The sequence below is a fragment of the Chiloscyllium plagiosum genome, chromosome 4, assembly GCF_004010195.1.
Source record: "Chiloscyllium plagiosum isolate BGI_BamShark_2017 chromosome 4, ASM401019v2, whole genome shotgun sequence".
Lineage (NCBI taxonomy): Eukaryota > Metazoa > Chordata > Chondrichthyes > Orectolobiformes > Hemiscylliidae > Chiloscyllium > Chiloscyllium plagiosum.
Window position 1 is genome coordinate 6,399,200 of NC_057713.1, and position 25,338 is coordinate 6,424,537.

General features: G+C 44.9%; 1 protein-coding gene across 1 annotated transcript in view; it reads left to right on the plus strand.

Moving 5' to 3' along the window:
* LOC122548763 (desmoglein-2-like) overlaps positions 1–19,058 on the plus strand; it is a 73,942-nt gene extending 54,884 nt beyond the window's left edge. Inside the window, exons 8-16 of the mRNA XM_043687531.1 lie at positions 364–498; positions 3,260–3,445; positions 4,779–5,047; positions 5,456–5,601; positions 7,268–7,480; positions 9,272–9,502; positions 11,703–11,833; positions 13,484–13,849; positions 17,199–19,058. Coding sequence (XP_043543466.1) covers positions 364–498; positions 3,260–3,445; positions 4,779–5,047; positions 5,456–5,601; positions 7,268–7,480; positions 9,272–9,502; positions 11,703–11,833; positions 13,484–13,849; positions 17,199–18,227 — 2,706 coding nt within the window. The 3' untranslated portion in view covers positions 18,228–19,058. The remainder of the gene's footprint in view (positions 1–363; positions 499–3,259; positions 3,446–4,778; positions 5,048–5,455; positions 5,602–7,267; positions 7,481–9,271; positions 9,503–11,702; positions 11,834–13,483; positions 13,850–17,198) is intronic.
* The last annotated feature ends 6,280 nt before the right edge of the window (positions 19,059–25,338 follow it).

The following is a 25,338-nucleotide window of genomic DNA, read 5'->3' on the forward strand; positions in this document are numbered from 1 at the left end:
TGAGGGGGAGAGGCTGGAGTGGGGGAGGGGGGTAGACAGGTTGAGGCAGTTAATGTCTCAGCGGCAGTTGGAAACGAAGAGATCAAAGGTGGGTAATAGGCCAGCGCGGGGTGTCCAAGTGGATGGGGTGTGGTGGAGGCATGTTTTTCCAGCACCACACTAATCTAGACTCATATGAATAGGGAGGGTTTAGAGGGATATGGGCCAGGTGCTGGTAAATGGGACTAGATTAATTTAGGATATCTGGTCAGCATAGATGAGTTGGACCGACAGGGCTGTTTCTGTGTTGTATATGGTCTATGAGTCTATAACATCTGCCAGAAATACATCCCTTGAACCCTTTTCATGTTGTTTCTTTTCAAGACGCTGAGTTTCTACACCTTCATTGTTGAAGCTCGTGATCTGCGAGGGAAAAGTCAAGGACTCAGTGCAACAGCATCAGCTCAGATCAGGATTTTAGATGTAAATGACAATATCCCCACTGTGGAACATTTTGAGGTAAGATTAACTCTGACATAGCTTGCTTTTTAGAAAGGCTGTTAATAAAACCGATTATGGGCAATCATTTTGAACTATGCAGAATCCTTCTTTATTTGGTATTAAGTGGTTTTAAATTGAAGCTTTCAGCACAGAAACCAGTCAGCCTGTGAGGCTCGACACCACCCAGAACAAAGCAGCTCGCTTGATTGGCACCACATCCACAAGCATCCACTCCCCCATCGCCAACGCTCAGCAGCAGCAGTGTGTCCCATCTACAAGGTGCACGGCAGAAATTCACCAAAGACCCTCAGACAGCACCTTCCAAACCCACAACCACTTCCATCTAGAAGGACAAGGGCAGCAGATACATGGGAACGCCACCCCCTACAAGTTCCTCTCCAAGCCTCTCAACATCCTGTCTTGGAAATATATTGCCGTTCCTTCAGTGTCACTGAGTCACAATCCTGGAATTCCCTCCCTAAGGGCATTGTGGGTCAACCCACAGCACATGGACTGCAGTGGTTCAAGAAGGCAGCTCACCCCCACCTTCTCAAGGGGCAACTAGGGTAATAAATGCTGGGCCCAGTCAGTGAGACCCCTGTCCCATGAATGAGTAAAACCAAACTGCTCCATCCCAGTGTTTATACTGTACACGCGCGTCCTCACTTATCTCTTCATCTCATCCCAAAAACAAATCCTTCTCTTTTCTCCCTTGTGTGTTTGCTATATTCCTCGTAAAAAAAATCTCTGCCCTTCCCCTCAACCATTTCCCGCGGTAGGCACCATGTTCCATGTATTCCCCTCTCTCTGGGTAGAGGGGTTTACCCTGAACTCCTGATTGGATTAATCAGTGATTTTGCATATTGATGGCCCCAAATCTTGCGGTCACCCAACCCAGGAGTGGAAACATGTCCTTTACGTCTTGGGACGTGTTGTTACTTCAAAGGTGCTATATGAATGTAAGTTGAAGTTTGTGTTGTCAACTCTATCAGACTAATTCAGAGCATTTTAAAACCCCGCTCGGGTCACTCCTGTGTTTTTGTTTATTTATTTTCATTCTGTGCAGTGGACACCCAAAAGGGAAATTCACAGCTCCAGGAATCCTTTAGAATTATTAAACCCTTTCCAATAACCCTCGTCAACCTGTTAAAGTTGTGATCTTGCACTCTTTTGATGTTCCCCATTTTAATCAGCCTCGTTTTAACATCATAAATAACATTACTGCTGTTCCCTGCATTGCACGAAATTTTAGTATCCTCCGAATTTTAACATGTGTTTTTGTTTCTCCTCCCCGTTCTATCTTCTCAGCTGTATAGTTTTGTCAGTTGTGGTAAGAGTGTCTCCAGATCCAGAATGGTCTCTTCTGACTCTGGTTCTGTGCGACCCAAGGTTATACAAAGAAGCACAGCCTTTCTCTATGTTTTAAAATGGATTTTCAGCTGGAGTCATACCATCATAATTTGCGTTTAACCTGAAAGGGATAATTGACACTGTAAGGTAGGGTCCACCTATCAGGATCCTAGGTGCAGCTGAGCACAGAATATTAATGTGTCTCTGCTGGTGCTTGTAATGTCTCTCCAATTTGTTGCTTTGTTGCTAAGTCACTAATTATAATGTGTACAGGGCAACCCCCCCCCCCCCCCTTTTTTCCGTGAAATTGTTTTCCACGGTTTCACTTACTCACGGTTTTCCACAGTCGGAACATATAAAAGAGAACATTCCAGAACCAGAACTAAGAGGTTGCTGGGTAGGTACGTTTCCCATTTAAATCTGCATTAGGTTCTGAACATAACCCCACAGGTACTGTATTGACTCTTACCATGAACTTAATGCTTTACAAGAGATGTCTACATCTCAGATTTAATGTTATGAGCCATAAAGTGCAATGAAATCTCTGTTGACTGGCAATGCCAGGTGACACCAACAGCATAGAAAATAGGAGCAGGAGTTGGCCATTCAGCCCTTCCCACCTGTTCTGCTATTCAATCAATATGATCATGGCTGATCATCCAACTCAATAGCCTGTTTCTGCTTTTCCCCCATGCCATTTGATTCGTTTAGCCCTACACGCTCTACCTAACTCCTTCTTGAAAACATTCAGTATTTTGGCCTCAACTGCTTCCTGTAGCAGAGAATCCCATAGGCTTCCCCACTCTCTGGGTGAAAACATTTCTCCTCAGCTCAATCTGAAATGGCCTACCCTGTATCCTTAGACTGTGATATCTGGTTTTGAACTCACTGACCACCAGGAACATCCTTCCTGTGTTTATCCTGTCCAGTCCTGTTAGCAACTTAGTGTTTTCTGTGAGATCCCTCGCTCATTTTTGTAATCTCCAGTAAACCGGTTTCTAACCAAGCCAGACCCCACCTTATCCCCATATTTCCCATGGCTAACCCACCTAGCCTGCACATTCCTGGACACTTTGCGTCAATTTAGCTTGGCCAATCCACCTAACCCACACATCATTGGACTGTGGGAGGAAACCAGAGCACTCAGAGTAAACCGACACTCACGCCAGGAGAACATGCAGAGTCTACACACTGTCGCCTGAGGGCGGAATTGAACCCGGGTCCCTGGCGCTGTGAGGCAACAGTGCTAACCACTGAGTCACTTGTAGGTTAGACCAATATGAATAAGAATGACTGATGGGAATGTACCTGCTAATTCCCACCATTCTAATCAGCTGTCCACTCAGTCAGAAGCCATTACAATAAAACCACTGATTTGTTCCGAGAAAGTTATTTTCAATTAAGCAAATTTTTATATTTTCTTTTTCAGTATGAAATGCATGTGCAAGAAAATGTGAAAAATATTGAAGTGATACGCATAAAGGTGATAGATAAGGATGAAAAGTTCAGCGATAATTGGGTGGCGCAGTTTGATATTATTGAAGGCAATGAAGCCGAATATTTCAGGATTGAAGTCGATAATCGAACCAACGAGGGAATTTTGATTGTTCACAAGGTGAAGTTGTAAACCACATTTACTTGATTTTGTTTCCTGGGATTTGAGCGTCAGTGTTAACACTGCCCCACCCCTAATTGCCCTTGAACTGAGTGGTTTGAGGCCATTTCAGAGTCAACCATATTGCTGTGGAGTCACATGTAGGCCAGATCAGGTAAAGTTTCATAACATCCTTCATACAGCAGAGAGACCAGAACTGCTTGCAGTATTCCAAAAGTGGCCTATCCAATCTCCTGTAACATGACCTCCCAACTCCTATACTCAATGCTCTGACCAATAAAGGAAAGCATACCAAACGCCTTCTTCACTATCCTATCTACCTGTGACTCCACTTTCAAGGAGCTATGAACCTGCACTCCAAGGTCTCTTTGTTCAGCAACACTCCCTAGGACCTTACCATTAAGTGTATGCCCGAAACATTAATTCTCCTGCTCCTCGGCTGCTGCTCGACCAGCTGTGTCTTTCCAGCAACTCTGATCTCCAGTATCTGCAGTCCTCACTTTCTCCAAGTGTATCAGTCCTGCCCTGATTTGCCTTTCCAAAATGCAACACCTCACATTTATCGAAATTAAACTCCATCTGCCACTCCTCGACCCATCGGTCCATCTGAGGCAGGCCATTCATGTGTGATGTCAGGAAACACTTGTTCAAACTAAGGGAAGTAGAAACTGAAAGTGGAAGTGCTACTGAGGCTGCGGTCAGCTGACCATTGCAAAACCTGGGTAGATATTTAAGGAAAAGTGTTAAAGTCTGATGAATGAACCAAGGTGTGTGGAGTTAAGATACAGTTCAGCCCCAGCCTTGACAAAATGATGGAAGAGACTGAAGGCGCTGAAAGGCTTTCTCTTTTTATTTCCCCATGTTTGTAAATACAACTGAATAATAAAATAATAGAATTTATAGCATAAATAGAGGCCATTCAACCGATCATGTCTGTGCTAGCTCTCAAAGTAGCTACCCAGCTGGGCCCAGTCTCTAGCTCTAACTCCCATGATGCCATTGATCACTTCTATTCAGATTTGGTCTGAAGTTTTGAATTTCCTCCTGTTTTCAGAAACAAGATCAGAAGTTGCTGGAAAAGCTCAGCGGGTCTGGCAGCATCTATGGAGAGAAATCACAGTTAACATTTCGGGTCCAGTAACCTTTCATTGGACCTGAGTTCTGAGGGTCAGTGGAGTCTGATTTCTCTCCACAGACACGGCCAGACCTGCGGAGCTTTTCCAACAACACCTGCTCTTCTTTCTGTTTGACAACATCCGCGGTTCTCTCGGTTTTTATTTCTCCTGTTTTCACTGGGTCGCAATTACATGGCCTTCTCTTCCACCCTGTCCAGGAACTGAACTATGAAGAAATGGAAGTGGTGAATTTATTAATTCGGGTCCGTAACAAGGCACCATTCCACAGCTCCGTTTCTTCAACCAGCATCGTAAGGCCTATTAAAGTAAAACTCATTGTGGACGACGTGAAAGAAGGTTTTGAATTTCGACCCTCAAGATGGATGGTATCAGTGAAAGAAACTACCACTGGTACAATAGTCCATGAAGTGCTCGGAAAGTATCCTGCTGTTAGTGCTGACACTGGCAAGCAGAGCAAGATGACCAAGTAAGAATTTGGTTCTGTCGCTATTTGTGTAGCTTCTGTTTTAAAATAAAATGCCTCTAGCCAAAACTTCACCTGTATTTTACGACATTACACGAGGGGTGGCACAGTGGTTAGCACTGCTGCCTCACAGCACCAGAGACCAGGGTTCAATTCCCGCCTCAGGCGACTGACTGTGTGGAGTTTGCACATTCTCCCCGTGTCTGCGTGGGTTTCCTCCGGGTGCTCCGGTTTCCTCCCACAGTCCAAAAATGTACAGGTTAGGTGAATTGGCCAGGCTAAATTGTTAAGGGGTAAATGTAGGGGAATGAGTCTGGGTGGGTTGCGCTTCGGCGGGTTGGTGTGGACTTGTTGGGCTGAACGGCTGGTTTCCGCACTGTAAGTAATCTAATCGAATCTAATTTGCGACAGGTATGCCAAGGATGTTGACGTAGCTAACTGGTTAGTGATTAATCCGGACACTGGGGAGGTTACCTTCAATGGCGTTCCTGATCGAGAGTCAAAGCATGTGATTAATGGGACGTACTCTGCAACCATATTGGCCATAAACAACGAACGTAAGTGGATAAAGAAATATTATCTCGAATTTTAACGTGTATCCATAAACAAAGGTGTGGAGGTGGACAAAGTCAGAAGTCAAACAACACTAGGTTATAGTCCAACAGGTTTATTTGAAATCAGATAAACCCTGGTTGCAGTGGGTGGCATGGTGACTCAGTTGTTAGGACTGCAGCCTCACAGCGCCAGGGACTTGGGTTCAATTCCTGCCTCTGGCAACTGTCTGTATGGAGTTTGCACATTCTCCCTGTGTCTGCGTGGGTTTCCTCCGGGTGCTCCGGTTTCCTCCCACAATCCAAACATATGCAGGCGAGGTGAATTGGCCATGTTAAATTGCCCCAGTGCATTAGGGGAATGGGTTTGGTGGATTACTCTTCAGAGGGTCGGTGTGGACGTGTTGGGCCGAATGTAGGTAATCTAATCTGTTGGGCTGTAACCTGGAGTCATGTAATTTCTGACTCAATAAACAGGTAAAATCACTATAGCTTTACCAGACCATAAGCCACTCTCAGTTGAGGGACAATGGGCAGTGTTTTTATCTGAGGGTGAACACACCTCAGGGGCAGGGAGAGGTAGAGAAGGAGAGTCCTCCATGTTAACCTCAGCCCGCGGGGGAATTGAACCCACAGTCAGAGTCACTGTCTGCATTAACAAACAAGCCATCCAGCCAACTGATCCAACCTGCTCCCTTTAATATGCACTAAAATGCTAAAATGAAATCAAATTATTACAGGTGATCGCAGATAAAAATAGAAAGTGCTGGAGAAACAGATCTCTGTGGAGAGAGAAATAGAGTTAACGTTTGAGTCTGATATGACTCTTTTCTGTAACTTAAGAAAATAGTACACTGTTTAAATTCTATTTCTGCTTCGGTGGTATCACCATCTCTGACTAGCATTACTATCTCACCAAAGTTTATAGGATGGCACTAATTAAATCAGATATCTATTGATAAACTGGTCCAATAATATTAGATTTATGAATGGAAATGATTTGGGGATGGCTTTTGATAATGTCTAGAGATGAGGCTGTGATTGTTTCTTGTTCCAGGTCCTTTAGAAAGGAAAATTGTTGATATATTGTCTTGGAAACATGCAACACTCACGCCATGCTTGTTTATAACATGGCAGTATGTTTTAGGTGGTCAGCTATAAGGTTTAAAATAAGTTTACTATCTTACATTCTCGAGGAGAAATTTGTTCCACATGACACTGAGTGTATGGACTTTTCTACTAGTCACAAACTCAGCATTACAAGTTGATTGTTTAGGACTGAAGTGCAGAGAAGTTAATTCATCTAAACTGTTGTGAATCTTTCACTATATTTGAGGCTGGAGGAGAGAGACCCTCGGACCAGGGGTTGTAGCTGTCACTCTTCAAGCTCTTGTGATCAATTCTCTTATTGACTGAAGAAATTCTGAGATCTTGTCTGTTTTGGGAGTTAACTTGAAGGCTTTGTCCTTGTTTAGTGATAAATTGTTCATCTCTTTTATTGGAGATGAAATCCAATCCACATTTCAGCCGCTGCATTGTGGACACCTCAAGAGTTTATATCCTTGTGATTTCATGACAAGTGTTTCAGGACATGTGTTTTGTCGCAAAATGTGGTTTTGTTGTAAATCTGAGCATTGTTTTCACTCCTCTGCCTTTGTCTTTCCTTTTGCAGGTCGCCCTGCCTCAACATCCACAGGAACCATTGTGATTAGAGTGCAAGATGCTAATGACCATCGGCCAAACTTTGTAGATTTAAATCCGTGTATATGCAGCAATGCAAAGTCATTGACCCTCACTGCCTTCGATGCAGATGGTCCTCCGTATGGAGCCCCTTTCCAGTTTAATCTAAATTCTAATAAGAAATGGAAATTGGGTCATACTAATGGTAAGACATGATGGTAACCCGAGTTTGAGGAGAATTATTTTTCTTAAAGAATCTTTGTTGGCTATCTTAGTGTAGGTGATGGCACAGCGGTGATGTCACTGGCTTTGCAAACTGTATAGTCCCAGGCTAATGCTCTGGGGACACAGGTTCAAATCCCAACAGAGCTGCTCGTGGGAATAAAAATTCACTTTGTAAAATCTGGAGTTAAAATTATCCCAATAATGATGCCCACAAAACTATCACTGATTTGTTCCAAAAATGTATCTGGTTCACTCATCCTTTTCAGGAGGGAAATCTGCTGTCCTTACCTGGTCTGGCTTACATGTGACTCCAGACCCACAGCGATTGGATTGACTCTTAACTGCCCTCTGATAAACCGCTCAGTTCAATGAGCAGCTGGAGATGGACCAGTTCTGAACTGGCCCTGCCTGACGTGTACACAGCCCATTGCAAAAACAAACAAAATATTCCCTCAGCAAACGCATTTGTATCCTGATCCTAACCCGATGGATTCCTAGAAACGTGAACACGTGTATTAGGAGCAAGAGTAGGACACTCAGCCCCCTGAGCATGTTCGGCCATGCTATAAGATGGTGGTTGGTCTGATTGTAACCTCAAATCCCTGCTTCTACATGCCCTTTTGAGTGGTATTTTTTAGTTTGTACGGACTCTCCATTCGACTGAAATGTCTCATCTCATTGTGCTCCATTGAACTTTACCTGCCACCTATCTGACAACTCTACCAACTTGTCAATGTCCTTCAGAACTTTGTATGTTGTCCTCCTTACAATGCTCTGAAGTCTTGTGTTCTGTGCAATCTTTGAAACTGTCTACTGCACACCAAGATCACACCAATATATATTAAAAAAAAAACCAGGGTCCCAATACTGACCGCTGGGGAACGTCACCAAAAACCTTCCTCCAGCCTGAACAGTATCCATTGTCGATTACTCTCTGTTTCCTGTCATTCAGCCAACTGTGTCCATAATGCCTGTTTTATTCCATGACCTCACCACTCTATTGTGTGGCACTATTCCGACCTTCAATATAACATCTTAAGTGTTGGAACTCTTAATGATCCTTCAGTTGAGTGATAGAGAATGGCTCAAGTTCTTATTTTCATAACAATTTGACTTTGTAGGTTAAAACCAAAGTGAATTTTCAAACCTTTCATTCCATCAGGCAACGTTAGATTTCATGCCGAATGCTCCACCTTGTCAAGATGGTTACAAGTCATGTGTTTAGCAATTAAGCTTTTAATTATCCAACATTTTACTTATGCATTTATGTTTAAGGAAGATTTTGATATAATTCTTAGGACTAAAGGGATCAAATGGTATGGGAAGAAAGCAGGAACAGGGGACTGAGTTGGATGATCAGCCATGATCATGTTGAATGGTAAAGCAGGCTTGAAGGGCTGAATGGCCTACTCCTGCTCCTGGTTTCTTTATTCCTGTGTAAATGTGAAAAGCCCTTTTTACTTATTTATTCACAGATTGGGAGTATTGCTGGCTAGACCAACCCAAACTGCCTTTGAGAAGGTGGGGGTGAGCTGCCTTCTTGAACTGCTGCAGTCCATGTGCTGTAGGTAGACCCACAATGTCCCTTAGGGAGGGAATTCCAGGATTCTGACCGAGTGACAGTGAAGGAACAGTGATATATTTCCAAATCGGGATGATGGTTCACTGGGAGGGGGTGATGCTCCTATGTAACTGCTGCCCTTGACCTTTGATGTAGTAGTGGTCAATGCTATGGTCCCTATGACTAACACTTTCAATCCTTTCTTTAAAGCAACTAGCATGCAGCTGATTCCCATCGGAGATTTGTGGCCTGGAATATTTACCGTACCAATATCAATCAAAGATAACGATGGCAATGGACATTTGGTAAACCTCAATGTTCACGTCACTGATTGCCATGAGGTCAACATGTGCAGAGCAGAGAAATTATTCCAATCATCAAAGGCATATCTCGGTGCTGCTGCTGTGGGTCTCATGGTGCTGGCCTTACTGCTGCTCCTGCGTAAGTATGAAATGACTGATAGCCCACAGCTATCATTGTAACTCGGTGCGCCAGACCAAAATTGATCTTTCTGCGGCTGGGTTTCAAAACCATCATCCACTGGCTTGTCCAATCTCACGACTCAGAATCAGGTCGGTCAGCCCTTCATATCTGTGCTTCCTCTTTGAACGATCTTTGTAGTTCGTCTTGCTCCCCCACCGTTCCACAAATGTGTCCTTCTCAAAGTGTTGAAATCCAGCAAACTTTAGAATAACCAGGAGTGTGTTGGTTGATCAAATATTCCAGTTAATCAAGAGGTCCATAAAATCTGTGTAAAAACACACACTAAGTAACAGAAATGTAATGCAGGGGGTATACACATCACTGTTAGACTTTATTCTACATAAATCGCTTAAATAAGTGATACACATGCATATATTAAATATTATATAATTGTAAATCACAAATAACAATGCAACTTAACCTTAAATAAACCTTAGCAGCGAGTCTTCTCACTCACACCCTCGCCTGACCACTCGGAGATGGCCACAATGCAATAAACTTCCAGTATCTCAAGAGCGCCAGTGACACCTTGGCCAGCACGGTGGCACAGTGGTTAGCACTGCTGCCTCACAGCGCCAGGGAGCCGGGTTCAATTCCCGCCTCGGGCAACTGTCTGCGTGGCGTTTGCCCATTCTCCCCGTGTCTGCGTGGGTTTCCTCCGGGTGCTCCGATTTCCTCCCACAGTCCAAAAATAAATTGGCCATGCTAAATTGCCCGTAGTGTAAGGTGAAGGGGTAAATGTAGGGTTGCTCTTTGGAGGGTCGGTGTGGACTTTGTTGGGCCTAAGGGCCTGTTTCCACACTAAGTAATCTAATCTAAAGTGCCTGTTGAAACAAACTTTGCTGTATTTCCTGAAACCCCTGTTGCACCTACTCCCCCATTCTTGATCATTCCAACTTAGTCATAGAGATGTGCAGCATGGAAACTGACCCTTCGGTCCAACCCATCCATGCCAACCAGGTATCCCAACCCAATCTAGGTTGATGTGTATTGTGAACTCTCGACCCACTTTGTCCCCACAGGATAAATATTCCAGGCCACAAATCTCTTTGGCCTTCCATTGATCTCACCCCTCTCCTCCCACCCCAGCACTGGCTCCTCTGCTATTCAGCCGACTGCATCCAGAAGAATGTCGAGCGATGGTTTCTCTTCACCCTCCTGCAAAGGCTTGAAGGAAGCAATGGCCTTGACACTCAGCGAGTAACCAGAGCAGCACGCTAATCTTCCAAAGTCACGAGTTCAAATCCTCTTGTGTCAGGCAATGGTTCTGAAGGAGTTAAATGTTTGTGTAAAACTGAGCTCCACCCAATCTGACAATGTCACATTGTCTTTAGTTGGAAGCAGTGTTGAGCTCTCAAAGGCAGCAGGGAAGCCTCAGTACTTAGGCCTGACTGATTCCGTGTGAACTGTACCCATTGCTATCATGCAACCAATCATCTTGACAGGCAAGACAAGCCCCTCTTCTGTTTAGAATTAGCTTTAGACTTGGGCACTGTTTGGACTTACCTCTATCACTAATAATTATTGAGGACTTAAACTCAGCAGAAAGCAAGGAGAACTTGGAGACAGGCTTACTTCTACCCCCTTGCACCTTTCATAGGTTTGGGGACCCAAGTAAAGAATAATTAGCCCAGTTAAAAAGAGGTACACGCTTCGGACGTTTTGTCATCCAGAACACATCAGGACACATGCAAGAATGCAATATTTTCAAATGATCACAACAAGTTATACTACATGAGAACAGGGGTGTTGATTGGCCAAGGAGAAATTGTAGGCTTCTGGGTGATCCAGAAGAGTTGCAAGGCTGAAACATGTTCCTTTAGTTTGCAGAGAATGTGTCCCTGAATACAAATATATGCCTTTCCTGGTGAGTGTAAATGAGACACAAGACCAGCTCAACTGCTTGTCTAAAATTGGCTTGTTTGTGTAGCTATTAATACATTGTTCAGCAAATTCTGCCCAATTGCTGAGACATGTCTTGCTTTGGGTTTTGTGAGCACAGGCTGGTTAAGTTCAGTCTGCCCCCTACCCACACATGGAGGGACTGGCTGTTTGATCCAATCGACCAATCATTTATTTCTTGTTGTTTATATAAAATTATAGTTTAATATCATAGTTGGGTAATCGTGGCTGAACTGTATAAATTGTGACTCCACAGTTGTTCCTTTGCTGCTCCTGTTTTGTCAATGTGCCGGTGGAATGGGGAGAAAAGGCTTCTTTGTGATACCACCCGAGCCTGTGGGATCCCTCGGCAAAAGCAACTTTGAAGGTGGAGGGCCTGTCGATACGGTTTGTATTCTGCATCATTTCAACTCCACACTTCGACTTTCGCCAGTTGTAGCAAACCAAGCCTTCTCCAATAAAGGGTACTGGAGGAACGGTAACACCATTGCCAAGTTGTCTGGGGGTTTAGAGCAATGCTCTTGGGGTGGGGGAAGGGCTCTGGGTGTAGGGTAGGTAAGGGCGTGGGTATGGGCTTGGGGGCTCTGGGTGGTGGGGGAGGGGCTCTGGGTGTAGGGGAGGGGCTCTGGGTGCGAGGGAAGGGCTCTGGGTGCGAGGGAGGGGCTCTGGGAGTGGAGGAATGGTTCTGGGTATGAGGGAGGGGCTCTGGGTGCAGGCTTTGAGAAGGGCTCTGGGTGTGGGGTGGAGGCTGGGGAAGTGTATATTATCAGTGACAGCTGTGGGTGAGGGCTCACCCTGGATTGTGGTATTAGGTTGGGTCAGGGTGGTGTCAGGGTGGGGTTAATTGATGAAGAGGTTTTGTTGAGACCGGTGTGATCAAATCGCCCTGTGTTGGGGTGAGTAACATTACGTGGGCCAACGTGAATATTTCCCTATTCCAAATCTGCACCAAAAACGATCCTATTCCTTATCCATTTTAGGCAGCTACTAAACGACTGCTTCATATTTCCGTGTCAATCTTAGATGAGTGATGCCATGAATTTGCTGTCAGTTCATTAGTTGCTGTTGGTATTTGTGCCCATTATGTGCAGAATACATATTTATTAAGAAATTAATACCAATTATCTTTTGAAAGTCATCTATGTGGTTCATGGCTTTTGAAAGATTTTTTTAAATCAAGCAGTTCAGAAGCTCAAGGAAACTAAGCCTTTTTGCTCAGAGGTAGGGACACTACCACTCTGCCATTGTAACCTCCTGCACCTTTATTAAACTGAGCTCACAGACAACTTGGAATGGAGAATAAATGCTAGCCCATTCACAACATCTTATCATGTGAGCGCATTAAAAAGCAAACGAAAGACATAAAGCAGGAGTATTGGGCCATTTGGCCCATTGAGTCTCTCTGTTATTGAACATGATAATGGTTTGATGATTCATCTCAACTCTACTTTCCCACCTCCTCCCGACGTCCTCTGAGACACAAAGGTCTGTTTATCCCGGTCTTAAATATCTGCACAAACCTCCCCTCCTCCCTCTCTCTCTGTCTCTGTCTCTGTCTCTGTCTCTGTCTCTGTCTCTGTCTCTGTCTCTGTCTCTCTCTCTCTCTCTCTCTCTCTGTCTCTCTCTCTCTGTCTCTCTCTCTCTGTCTCTCTCTCTCTGTCTCTCTCTCTCACACACACACTCACACGAAATTGCAAAGGTTTGCAATCCTTTGAATGAAGTATTGTTTCCAATCTCAGTCCCTTTTCCCTGAGACAGTGCCCCTGTGTTTTAAATCCCCCTGCTGGGTGGGTGATGGAGGGGGCATCAGCCCCCTCAGTCAAATCTCTTCAGAACTTAGACTATTTCAGTGAGATCACCTCTCATGCACCTAAACTGCAGAGAACATAAAGTCACCTCACCGTAGAGCAACCCATCCTACATCCCTGGGACCAGAATTCACTTGGTTCTTGTTTGTAACTCTGTCTGATTGTTGGTGCATTTATGGCACTAATGCCTATTGTAAGTCATGAACATGTTTAATTTCGTCAAATACAGATGGTGCCAATCCTTTCTCCTGACAATACAGTGGGAATGGGTCAACGAGCAGAAGGATTTGCTGCAGTAGGAGCTGGAGGAAGTGGCCTTATAGGTTCTGGTAATTTCGTGGAATCTGGTGGTGTCGTTGGATCTAGTGGTGTCGTGGGATCTAGTGGCATGGATTGGAAGTCTGAGAAACAGATGATGTTGGAGGAGGAAGCTTACGAAACAGGTTCGAGTCGATTGGTTTCCATTCAGGACAGGAAAGTTCAGTATGATGTCTTTGGAAGATCAGCAGGGGCTCCAACTTGGAGTCAATTGTCATCTGGTGGAAAACTGTGGGAAGGTTCTTGTAAGGCTTTCATCGAGCAATACATCAGCAAGGTACGCAGTGGTCATCCCATCGTAACCACACAAACCACCTTCGCGGTGTAGCGTGCTCCAAACATCTGATATGGCAAGGGAGCAAGTCGACTGGACAGTAATAGTATTCATGAACAGGAGGTGGCCCATTGTGGCCATCCTAGCCCTCTGAATGGCCTACCAATCTGTCCCACTTTCCTACAGTTTCCCCATATTAATGTATCAGTTCAACTCCCTTTTGTGAGCTACCATCATATTCCAATTCCACTTCCCTTTCAGGCGGAAGATTGTGAATAAAAAGAAATGTTTTACCTTCATCCTCTTCTTGTCTGGTAATATGTTGGAGCAGGTTCAGTGGAGGTGTTCAAGATGGCATTGGATAGTTTTTGAGCAGGAATGATGGGCAGGGTTATGGGAAAAAGGCAAGAGACTGGCACTAAATAATGGAGTTAGTACAGGTATGTGGACTGTATGGCCTGCTGCACCACAAAGTTCTGTGATTATGGGAATTGTTCCTGTACATCTGAATGACCCATTATCCCTCTGTGTTTGATCTCCACTGGTTAATGTCGAACACTTGCTGAAAATAGTCCAGTTTCCTCAATGATCCCTGGATGAGCTTGGCTTTAGCTCCATCGAGGAAGATTTACCACATTAGAATTCTGTATTGTGCCTTTGCTGGTTCAGTCAGGAGCTGTCATTGCCTCTCGGTCACAACATTTCAGGTTCATGTCTCTCCTCAGGGAATGAGTCAAGGCTGATACTCCTCTGCAGTACCAAAGGAGAGCTGTAATGTCTCAACTTACAAGTGAGATGCCATGACAAGGTCCCATCCTGCTCAGGTGGATGTGAAAGATCCCATTCTATCTCAAAGAAGTGCAGGGGTATCCTGGCTACAATATATATGCCTCAGTCAGACGTTACAGCAAACTTTCCTTTTACTAATTTGCTGTTTCAGAGGTTTAGATTAGATTACATTACAGTGTGGAAACAGGCCCTTCGGCCCAACAAGTCCACACTGACCCGCCAAAGCGTAACCCACCCATACCCTTACCTAACACTACGGGCAATTTAGCATGGCCAATTCACCTGACCTGCACATCTTTGGACTGTGGGAGGAAACCGGAGCACTCGGAGGAAACCCACGCAGACACGGGGAGAACATGCAAACTCCACACAGCCAGTCGCCTGAGTCGGGAATTGAACCCGGGTCTCTGGCGCTGTGAGGCAGCAGTGCTAACCACTGTGCCACCGTGCACAGAGCAATGGAGGCAATAGAGCAATGGAATTTATTCAAGGCTGAGCTAGATAGATTTTAACAAAAAAGAGGGAGTCCAACTTTAGAGCTGCGACTGGGGAAGTCAAGGTGGTTTTGCCAAGCAACTGGAATTGAGGCTCCAGTCAGGACAGCCATGACCTTTTTTTGATTTGGAGGTTCCGGTGCTGGGCTGGGTGGACAAAGTTAAATATTACACAACACCAGGTTATAGTCCAACAGGTTTAATTGGAAACATTAGCTTTCGGAGCGACACTCCTTCATATACTTATACTTCACAGCCACCTGATGAAGGAGCGGTGCTCCGAAAGCCAGTGCTTCCAAAGAAACATGGTGGACTATAACCTGGTGTTGTGTGATTTTTAACTATGATCTTTTTGAATGCTGGAGCAGGGTCAATGGGCTGAATGGTCTACTTTTGCTTGTACAACATCCAATCATGTGGGTCTATTGAACTTTAAGCAGCAGTGATGTTTCCTACATTATAATAATGGCCACATTTCCAAAGTGCACCATTGGCCGCGTAATGTTTTATAACATCAGTCAGCCGACTGTAGATGCCTGAGACGTGCTGCCAAGGGGAGGTGGTAGAAGCGGGTATCTTAGCAAAGTTGAAGAGGCATTTAGAGAGACACAGGAATAGACAGGGAATAGAGGGATATGGACCATGAACATGATGGCCAACTGTTATTACCACTGGATTGTTAATCCAGAGATCCAGGTAATGTCTTGGGGACCCGGATTCAAATCCCACCACAGCAGTTAGTGGAATTTGGCCTCAATAAAAATCAGAAATTAAGATTCTAATGATCACCAGGAATCCATTGTCAGTTCACTCCTGCCCTTGAGGGAAGGAAATTGCCATCCTTACCTGGTCAGAGACAAAGAAACTACAGATGCTGGAATCCAAGTTAGACAAGCAGGAGTCTGAAGGAACACAGCAAGCCAGGCAGCATTAGGAGGTGGAGAAGTCAACATTTCGGGTGTAACCCTTTCTCAGAACTAGGGGGGTGGGTCTAAGGGGGGCCTGCAAATACAGGGGGGCTGGTGGAGGCGGGGCAGGGTGGTGAGGTAGTGATAGGTGAACACAGGTAGAGGGGACGAGCTGGTTGGTCAATGGGAGGATTTATCTAACCATCCCCTCAGCTCATGGCCTCATTCCTGATGAAGGGCATTTTGCCCGAAATGTTGATCTTTCTGCTCCTCGGATGCTGCCTGACCTGCTGTGCTTTTCCAGAACCACACTCTCAACTTTAATCTCCAGCATCTGCAGTCCTCACTTTCGCCTGGTCAATGGGAGGAATGAATCCAGTTGTAGCTGGAAGGAGGGGTCAGTCAGAGGAATGGAAAGGAGGGAGAGGGGCTGGGAAGGGAGTCAGAGGATGGATGAGAAGGGTATTTGAAATTGGGGAACTCTATGTTGAGTCCTCTGGACTGTCAGCTGCCCAGTTGGAAGATGAGGTGTTATTGCTCCAATTTGCAGTCTGATTCGCTGTGGCAATGGAGTAGGCCAAGAATAGTCATGTCGGAAAGGGAACGGGAAGGGGAATTAAAATGGGAGGTCAGTTCGGCCCCTGTGGGATCCTGAGTTTATGTTTGGTCTCCCCTATGGTCTTCTCTACATCGATTGTGGGAAAAACCCAGCTGGTTCACTAATATTCCTTAGGGAAGGAAGCTGTCAACCTTACCTGGTCTGGTGTACATGTGACTCCAGACCCACAGTATCATGGTTGACACTTCACTGCCCTCTAGACAATTAGGGATGGGCAATAAATGCCGGTCTGGCCATTCACACCCACATCCTGGGAATGATATAAAAAGATGGGATTCATATAGAATAGCACCGTGATTCGACAGACAAATGATGTGTTGTGATGTTCCACAACAAAAATAATACTCCTTACTGCCTTAAACTGTTAACAGCAACATTAGACTGGTCGCCTTGCTCAAATTTACAGAAAATGGATGTAAACCCTAACCCTAATCCCTAATTCCAACCCTAATATCTCATGCATGCACCATGTTGCACCTTATTGTCAGATAAGTATTTAATCCAAGTTGTTCTAATGTTATCTGGGTCCTCTTGTGTTTCAGAAGTTGGTCCCCGAAACAGAATGGGAATCTCACTCAGTGCGTGATGTCTTGCTGGTGTACGCCGATGAAGGGAAGAACTCTCCTGTCGGTTCCCTTGGTAGTTGTAGCTGCATTGAGGATGCTGTCAGAGATGATTCCTTCCTGAATGACCTGGACTCAAAGTTCAGAACCCTCGCTGAGATCTGTGAGAGTCGCCACTCGGTGTTCGTCAAATCCAGCTCCCGCGCATCGTCGGGGTCCACTGATGCCCTAATCCAGCAGAGCAACGAGGCGAAAGAGGGGTCCGTCTGGAAGGAGACTGTAAAGCTATCGAGTGCAACCCAGGAGGCACAAGAAACACCCGTTCAGAAACACATTGTGGTGACCACAACCATCAGTCCCTGTGGGGAGGTCATGCCTGGAGTGACTGACCCCACATTAATCCAAAGGATGGCGATGGCAAATGCCCGATCAGGCATTGAGGATCTGCAGGGTGTCACTGACCCAACGTCAGGCCACAAAGCAACCAAGTTTAATCTGGGCGTGGATCACGTCGACGGAACAGTTCCATCCTTCTCCCAAATGCCCATTGTCCAAAAGAGTGTGGTAGTGACCAGATCGGTCAAGTCAGGCACGAGGGAAACACAACCCATGATCACCGAGCCATCGTTTGGATCAGTACCCGCAGTTGCGAAGAATGTGGTCTTGACCAGATCAGTTGATACCTGCGCAGGGGCGATGCAAGGCAGCTCCACTGATCCATCCCTGGGTCAGGCCTCTCTCAGGCAGCAGCACGTGCGGGTGACTCGGTCAGTTCATTCGGGAAAGGGAGAGATGCAAGGCATGGCCACTGACCCGTCCACTGGTCGGGTGCCGGTGATCCAGAAAAATGTGGTGGTGGGTGGATCGCTCCGTTCAGGAACGGGAGGAATCCAAGGCATTGCCTTGGAGCCAGCAATTGCAAAAGATTTGGTTACGGGTCCCTTTGGTGGTGGGACGTACAGTTCTGTTAAAAAAGTAACCAAAACTGTACAGTTATTACAGGAATAGGCATTTTGTACAATCAAATACATTTTAGCTAACAATATCACTGGAGGGGAGATGTTCTGAAAGAACATAGGAAGTAGGAGGAGGCCATTCAGCCCCTCGAGCCTATCCCACTGTTTAATTTGATCATGGCTGATTTCATCTTGGCCTCAACTCCACATTCCTGCCCCCATAACCCTTCAACCCATTGCTAATTAAAAATCCGATTAAAATCCAGAAATAGGATAGTGTGATTACCCCCCTCGAGCCTCCGTACAAAGCCCATTGGGACCTCTCATACCCCAGAGCAACACAAATCTCAAACCAAGAAGCATACGCTAAGACCAAAGAGCCAGAAACTAAAACTAAACCCAAGAAATCAGCTCAGTTTAGGTCATTTTAAAGACTGGCAGATTTTTAGAAGCGTCATATATTTTCTGGCAAACACACCTTTTAATGTAACGGCCCTTTGTTTTTGTTAGAATTAAGTGCACAAATAATTCCACAGTACACGTAGAAATCCACTTACGTTGGCTTGTCAATAGTCAGTTTCTTGTTTGACCAAAGTAGCTAAACATTTTAAAGTTGGTCAAACAAAGAGGGTATGGAGGTTTCTTTTTTTAAATTATCATATGTATTTGTCACTCTTTATCTACTTTTATCACTCCTGAGAAACAAGATAAATTCATTTGTTTACTTCCTTGATGTTATATTTCTAGCTCCAGATCTGACAAAATGATATCCTTTTTTGCAAGAATCATTTAAATGTTGTCATATTATTTAAATACACTCAGTTGTTTCAAAATATAGAGTCATAGAGATGTACAGCACTGAAACAGACCCTTCAGTCCAACTCGTCCATGCTGACCAGATACCCTAAATTAATCTAGTCCCACCTGCCAGCACCTGGTCCATATCCCTCTAAACCCTTCCTATTCACATACCCATCCAGATGCCTTTTAAATGTTGCAATTGTACCAGCCTCCACCACTTCCTCTGGCAGCTCATTCCACACACACACATCACCCTCTGTGAGAAAAAGTTGCCCCTTAGTTGCCTGCATTTATTGCCCATCCCTAACAGTCCAGGGAGTAGTTAAGAGTCAATCTCATTGCCATGGGTCTGGAGTCACGTGTAGACCAGACCAGTTAAGGATGGCAGTTTTCCCTTCCTAAAGGACATTATTGGACGAGATGAGTTTTTGTTTAAATGACCATTCAATAGTTCCATGCTCACTTTTGATGATAGTGGCTCTTTCTTCCAGATTTGTTTAATTCATTGAGTTCAAATTCTCCAACTGCAATGATGAGGTGAGAATTCAAGATGAGATCAGGGATGTGTTGGTTAGGGGGATTTATATAGGGCAGCACAGTGGCTCAGTGGTTAGCACTGCTGCCTCACAGCACCAGGGTCCCAGGTTCGATTCCAGCCTCGGGTGACTGTCTGTTTGGAGTTAGCACATTCTTCCAGTGTCTGCGTGGGTTTCCTCCAGGTGCTCTGGTTTCCTCCCACAGTCCAAAGATGTGCAGGTTAGGTGAATTGGCCATGCTAAATTGCCCATAGTGTCAGGGGCATTAGTCATAGGTAAATAGGTCTGGGTGGGTTACTCTTTGTGGGTGGCACGGTGGCACAGTGGTTAGCACTGCTGCCTCACAGCGCCAGAGACCCGGGTTCCATTCCCGCCTCAGGCGACTGACTGTCTGGAGTTTGCACATTCTCCCCGTGTCTGCGTGGGTTTCCTCCGGGTGCTCCGGTTTCCTCCCACAGTCCAAAAATGTGCAAGTCAGGTGAATTGGCCAAGCTAAATTGCCCGTAGTGTTAGGTGCAGGGGTAAATGTAGGGGAATAGGTCTGGGTGGATTACTCTTCGGCGGGTCGGTGTGGACTTGTTGGGACTAAGGGCCTGTTTCCACACTGTAAAGTAATCTAATCTAATCTAATCTAGCCATGGATAATGCAGGTTTATGGGGTTCAGGTGGGGGGGGGGGCTGGGTGGGATACTCTTTGGAGGGTTGGTGTGTAACTCAATGGGCTGAATGGCCTACTTCCACACTATAGCAATTCTGGGATTCTATGCCGAGTCTAGTAACACAAACACTCCGGTGTCATACTCCTCCTGTTGCAAGTACTCTCTGCTTCAAGCTTCTCCAGTCAGAAAGGTGAAGCTCTTGAGTAAACTTTCCTTGATGTAATTGGTGTGAAGACTGCTTCTGACCTTGATAACAACTACTTTCTCTTGCCTTTTCTCATGAACTCTCTCATTGGAAAGTGTGAGTGTCTCATAAGACCATAAGATCTAGGAACAGAATTAGGCCCTTCAGCCCATCAAGCCTGCTTCGCCATTCAATCCTGCCTGATACATTTCTCAAGCCAAACCTATCTGTGCGTAATTTTGTTTTAACATCGTGGGGGGCGCTATCGTTGTCTGTATGACCTTGATGGTTTTCTTATCATGATAACGTGTTGAGCCATGGTGATTGGGATCACCTCATCTTTGCCATGGACAGTGAGAGAGACGGTCTTTCATAAGACTGGTCAATCATCGAGCATCTTTTGGACCATACTTCATCCAGCCTCTCACGCTCATCTTGCTGTTATTGGTGGCTTGACCAAAAGCAAGGGACAACCGATGGCATTGCTCAAAGAATTCTGGGAGTGTATGCACGCATGAGCCTCTTCATCTCGTCGAGGCAGTGTTCCATCGAAGCCATTTTGGTTGCCGTATTGGGAACTTAGTTGACTAATTTGTGTCCCTACAAACAGGCACTTCATGGTGAGGTTCAGAGGTCCTCAAGTTAAGAAAGCACCTTGCAATTCCAATTCCCTAGTCAAGCCCTGACAAACATACAGAAAGACTGAACATATTGGGGCCATGTTGTGTGGAAAAGGGAAGGCTAATAAGTGATCCAGTAAATATAATTAAAGGATTTGACAGGAGCTGTGAAGAAGGCCATCAAAGCAAAAGCAGCAAATAAACAAGATGAGTGTAGTACGGTGGCTCAGTGGTTAGCACTACTGCCTCACAGCGCCAGGGACCCAGGTTTGATTCCAGCCTCGGATTACTGTCTGTGTGGAGTTAGCACGCTCTCCCAGTGTCTGCGTGGGTTTGCTCCGGTTTCCTCCCACTGTTCAAAAATGTGCAGGTTGGGTGGATTGACCATGGGAAATTACCCCGTAGTGCCCAGGCACATGCAGGCTGGGTGGATTGACCATGGGAAATTACCCCGTAGTGCCCAGGCACATGCAGGCTGGGTGGATTGGCCATGGGAAATTGCCCAGGCACATGCAGGCTGGGTGGATTGGCCATGGGAAATGTGGAGTTTATGGGGCTGGGTGTGGATGGGATGCTCTTTGGAGGTTTGGTGTGGGCTGAATGGCCTCTTTACATGCTGAATGGATTCTATGATCACACATTATCATCTTTTATTAGCTGAAGGAATTCATGAAAAGTTTCTTTAGGGCCGTTAGGCTCTAGAAAGTCAACGCTGTGGAGACTAGTTGGGGGACCATAGCTTACAAACAGATGCTGGATTAGCACACGATGCAGAAAGAATTGGGAGGTTATGTTGATGAAATGAGATGAAGTGCTCCATTGTGTTAATGGACTGGTTTTGTGCTGTGCAGCTCTGTGTAATGGAACTGCCTTTAGTCAATCGATATAAGTCTCGAGATGATCATAATGTATTTAAAATGTGGGTTGTCTCAAGATGGGCTGTAGTCGTTGGCCCCTCTTGCAGACTGTGAAACATTATGACAGCATCTCCAATGTGTTTTTTTTCTACGATGGTGAAATTAAATGTACCTCAATGTCAATCAAATGACCTCATGAGGATCATGGGCACTGCCTACTTCCTGTTTAAATCTCAGAGATTTAAAAAAAATATTATAGTGCAAAATTTGTAAGAGAAACAGTGGTATTGAATGATTTTGCTGATGGTGGGGTTATAGGGTAGGGGGTTGGATCTGGGTGGGATGCTTTTCAGAGGGTTGGTGTGGACACAATGGGCCAAATGGCCTCTTTCCACACTGTAAGGAGCCTGTGATTCTGAATACACATCGCTGTCTCCATTAACGCATCCCAGAGCACTTCATCCATCAATCTTATGACTGTGGTAAAGTTTAATCTTCTGGTTGGAAATATTAACTGTGTTCTGAGGAATGTCATAATGCAAAATCGCCATAGGTGACTTTTATGGGACCTTTAAACTTTCTTAATGAGAACAATATATGTTGAATAGACTATAGTGAATATTCTATGGTAGTTGTGTTAATATTAAATAAAAATCAAAATAATGTGCTTCTCCATTAGAGTTTGATACACTGTGTGTAAGGAAGTAAAAGTTTTCTAGAAATTACTGAACTTTTCTCTCATCTCTACATTAGATTTTGTCTGAGTAACTTCAGTTTGCATGTTGCTTTGTACCAATTTGGTAAACCTAAGTTTAAGGTTTTATTGATCCTCAGTCAAAAATGGTGCAGGCAGTTAATTGTATTCTGTAAATAAAACAGAAATGAACAATCTAACTGTGATCTTCTCTGAAAGTATTTTAAAGAGGTTGCATTGTAAGTTTCAATGTTGCGCTGAAAATAAAGGGTTTTTTAATATTGTGTGCGAAAACAAATTCTTTTGGCAAGTTTAGTCATAAATTCACTGATGTGACATATAACTTCCCTGTTGCAATTAGGAAATGCTTTCTAAAAGTGACTGATGGTTATATTAAATGCAAATGCTTAGTTTTAATCACAAGCATGGTGGGCGGCACGGTGGCCCAGTGGTTAGCACTGCTGCCTCACAGCGCCAGAGACCCGGGTTCAATTCCCGACTCAGGCGACTGACTGTGTGGAGTTTGCACGTTCTCCCCGTGTCTGCGTGGGTTTACTCCGGGTGCTCCGGTTTCCTCCCACAATCCAAAGATGTGCGGGTCAGGTGAATTGGCCATGCAAAATTGCCGGTAGTGTTAGGTTAAAGGAGTAAATGGAGGGGTATGGGTGGGTTGCGCTTCGGCGGGTCGGTGTGGACTTGTTGGACCGAAGGGTCTGTTTCCACACTGTAAGTAATCTAATCGGTGTGGACTTGTTGGACCGAAGGGTCTGTTTCCACACTGTAATGTAATCTAATCTAATCTAAAAAAAAAGCATAAGGAACATAGGAACAGGAGGAGGCCATTTAGCCCCTCGAGCCTGCTGTACTATTCAATGAGCTCATGGCTGATCTGCAGCCGAACTCCATATCCCTCCCTTTGGCCCATATCCCTTAAACTCTGCTTTCACAAAAATATATGTATCTCAGATTTAAAATTAACAAGTGATCCGGCATCAACTGCCATTTGTGGAAGAGAGTTCCCAACCTCCAGCACCGTTTGTGGAAAAGCTTCTTAACATCTCTCCTGAACCATCGGGCCCTAATTCTCAGACTAATTCTGTCAGAAATGAAATAATATTCAATAAACACTAACAAGTCCCACAGAGAATTCAGTACAACCTGTTACCCAGACAGTAGGGCAAATGTGGACTGTGCTACCACAGGGAGTGGTCGAGGTGAAAACATTAAAACATAGACAGTCGTATCAGGAGGAGGCCATTCGGCCCTTCGAGCCTGCTCCGCCATTCAATATGATCATGGCTGACCATCCAACTCAGTCCCTTGTTCCTGTTTTCTCCCCATTCCCTTTGACCCCTAAGAAGTCCTTCTTGAAAACATTTAAATGCTTTGGTCCCAACCACTTCCTGTGGCAGAGAATCCCGCAGGCTCCCCACTCTCTGGGTGAAGACATTTCTCCTCCTCTCAGTCCGAAATGGCCTACCCCGTATCCTTAGACTGTGACCTCCTGGTTCTGGAAAACCAGTGATGTGTTTATGGGAAAGCTCAGTAAACACGAGAGAGAAAGGAAAAGAAGGATACGTGATCAAGTCAAAATACTGCGGCTGAAGAATAAACAGCAAGGGCTGGAGAAACTCAGCTGGTCTGGCAGAGAAAACAATTAACATTTCGAGCCCAGTATGACTTTTCTTCAGGACTAGATTTATTGATGGGGTTCAGTGGAGGAAGCCTGTGTGCAGCATATGCAGTAACATGAACCAATTGGGGCTGAATGGTCTGTGGGGTGTTGTTAATTTTCTGTATCCAATCCCCATTTAAGTGTCATGTAGCATTGTAATTATTGCAAGTCCTCCCAGCACCACTAGGTTGTGTTATTGTGCAGGACAGAAACAGGAATAGGCCATTCAGCCCATCAGACCTACCCCACCATTCAATATGATCATGGCTGGTCGAAATAGTTCAATACCTTTTATCCATAGCCCAGTGCAATAGTGGAAATCCTAAACCTATCGATGTCTACCTTAAGCAGACTGAATGACTGAGCCTCCACAGCCCTTTGGAAATTCCAAACATTCACAACCTTCTAAGGAAAACATTTTTCCTTAACACAAACCAAAGAAGCATTCCCTATATTTTGCAATTGTGCCCCCTGGATCTAGTCTCCCCAAGCAGGGGGAATATCTTACCCATATCCACCTTGTCTCTCCCTTTAAGTATTTTGTTACAAATCACACAACACCAGGTTTTCGTCCAGCAGATGAGGTCCTGGTGTTGCATGATTTTTAACCTTGTGCACCCCGGTCCAACACCAGCTCCTCAACATTTAGTTTCAATGAGATCACCTCATTTTTCAAAACTCTGGTGAATACAGGCCCAGTTTCCTCAATCTGTCTCCATTGCACAAGTCCTTCCAATCCAGGAACTTTCATTGCACCCCCTCGATGGAATATAGCAAAATTTTTATTCTCCGGCACCCCCCAGAACTAGGAGTGTGCCAGTTAATTGAATGTTCCGGTTTTTCAAGAGGTCCACATAATCAACATGAAAACACAGCAGGAGAAACGTGAAATAGGAATATGCACATCATTGTTATACCTTATTTACAGCATAAAGCACTAATAATAATGCAACTTTGTCTTAAATAAAACTTACCAGCAGAAAGCCTTGCACGTTCAACCGACTACTCAAGGCATCACTGAGATGACAGTAATATGTTAACTGGTAGTATAATACTTGCCAGTTTATCAAGAGCACCAATTCATTAAAAGGTGCCAGTTATAGTGTCATAGAATCACAGAGCCATACAGCGCGGAAA